Here is a 1,467-nt window from a genome sequence, read left to right as displayed (position 1 = left end):
GGCGCCATTGCGGGCGCTGGGTGCGTGGCTGTAGGTGTGCTTGTACTCCTCTGCCAGGTCCTTCCCCAGCTTCCAGCGCTGCCACCGCTTCAGCAGCTCCGCCTGCACCTGTGGGCAGCTGCCGTCAGCCTGGCCTGGACCCCCGAGCTGCCCCCTCCCACACTGTCCCGCTCACCTCCTTGTTGACAAAGCAGTACAGAATGGCCACCAGCATCCCCTGGGCACAGGGAGGAAAGGCGTGAGAGGCGCACGGCCAGACCCCCACCTCAACCCTGGTCTGGTCCCTCCTGAGACAGAAGGTCCTTGCGGAGGGGCCAGCTCACCTGGAATGAGCTCAGGAAGAGGTCGAAGAAGAGCTTAACGTAGCGGAGGGTCCCCTGGGCATGCTCGTCTGTGATGAAGGCAAAAACCACCTCGTGGATGCCCAGCAGCGGGATCAGTGTCAGTGTGGACTTGGCCAGCCTGCGGAGAGGGCCCCGTCAGCGCCAGGGGCACGGGGTGGTGACACAGGTGTGTGCACCAGCGTGTGCACCAGCGTGTGCACCACGGGGCTGCCAGCCAGGGCTGTGCCCACCACACACCTGAACTTGTAGTCAGTGTAGCGCATCTGGTGGGCTCGGAGCTTGGAGACCAGGATCTGGATGATGCGGATGAAGATGAAGAAGTTGATCTGCAATGGAACAGAGTGAGCTGTGAGGGACAGGGATGGGCAGGAGCAGACAGGGGCAGGCAGGGTGGCTTTGCCCCCTGCCCACAGCAGCTCCTTTTGTAGCAGGGTCAGGGCCCTCACAGACACTGAGTGAGGGGCTGTGGAAGGCAGAGCCACAGCCCCAGACTCACCAGGATGGCCAGGAACACAGGGAAGCGAAGGATCCACCAGATGCCCATGTTGTTGTTGGTGGTCCAGCACCTGCAGATGGGGGGTACAGGGATGGCTGGGCAGACCCTCAAGAGGGCTGCTGCTAGAACCTGGTGTGGCGCTGGCAGCTCCAGCCAAGCCCAAAACCCTGCTCCTTACATGGGTTGATGGTGTGGAGCCTCTCTGGGGCTGTGACACTATACCCACCACCCCTCAACATGTCCCACACCCGCTCACCCCTGCCCTGCAGGCTTCAACCTGCTTCAGGGGCTGGTACTCACTGGATGTTTTCGTAGAGGAACTTGACGATGACCCAGGGGATAAGGAACAGCACAGGTGCCCCTGGAACGGGGGTGGGCAGGGGGCTGGTGAGGCGTGGCAGAGCCAAGGTTGGGGTTGGGGGACAGGGAGGAGCAGCCCCCCTGCCCACACTCACCCCAGCCAATGCACAGGTAGAGGGTGAAGTAGCTCCTCTCAGAGAAGACAGCCACCACCAGGAGGTTGTGCAAGTAGATGCCCTCCACCAGCAGCCAGCAGTAGTTGGCCACGATGCCGTACTGCATGAAGACGGTGGCTGCCCCGGAGCCCCCAGACGCCTCTGGGCCAGG

The 1,467-nt window shown here is 62.7% G+C and overlaps 1 protein-coding gene across 1 annotated transcript in view; it reads right to left on the bottom strand.

The window, feature by feature from the left end:
• GCGR (glucagon receptor) overlaps nucleotides 1-1,467 on the bottom strand; it is a 28,926-nt gene that overhangs the window by 24,313 nt on the left and 3,146 nt on the right. The window contains exons 7-13 of the mRNA XM_010008686.1: nucleotides 1,296-1,455; nucleotides 1,141-1,201; nucleotides 841-910; nucleotides 582-670; nucleotides 324-462; nucleotides 176-217; nucleotides 4-108 (exon numbers count right to left, since the gene is read on the bottom strand). Coding sequence (XP_010006988.1) covers nucleotides 4-108; nucleotides 176-217; nucleotides 324-462; nucleotides 582-670; nucleotides 841-910; nucleotides 1,141-1,201; nucleotides 1,296-1,455 — 666 coding nt within the window. The remainder of the gene's footprint in view (nucleotides 1-3; nucleotides 109-175; nucleotides 218-323; nucleotides 463-581; nucleotides 671-840; nucleotides 911-1,140; nucleotides 1,202-1,295; nucleotides 1,456-1,467) is intronic.

This window comes from Chaetura pelagica, unplaced genomic scaffold (assembly GCF_000747805.2).
Source record: "Chaetura pelagica isolate M959 unplaced genomic scaffold, ChaPel_1.0 scaffold962, whole genome shotgun sequence".
In the NCBI taxonomy this organism is placed as follows: Eukaryota; Metazoa; Chordata; class Aves; order Apodiformes; family Apodidae; genus Chaetura; species Chaetura pelagica.
The sequence above is the reverse complement of the archived record's forward strand: the minus strand, read 5'-3'. Positions and strand labels throughout refer to the sequence as shown.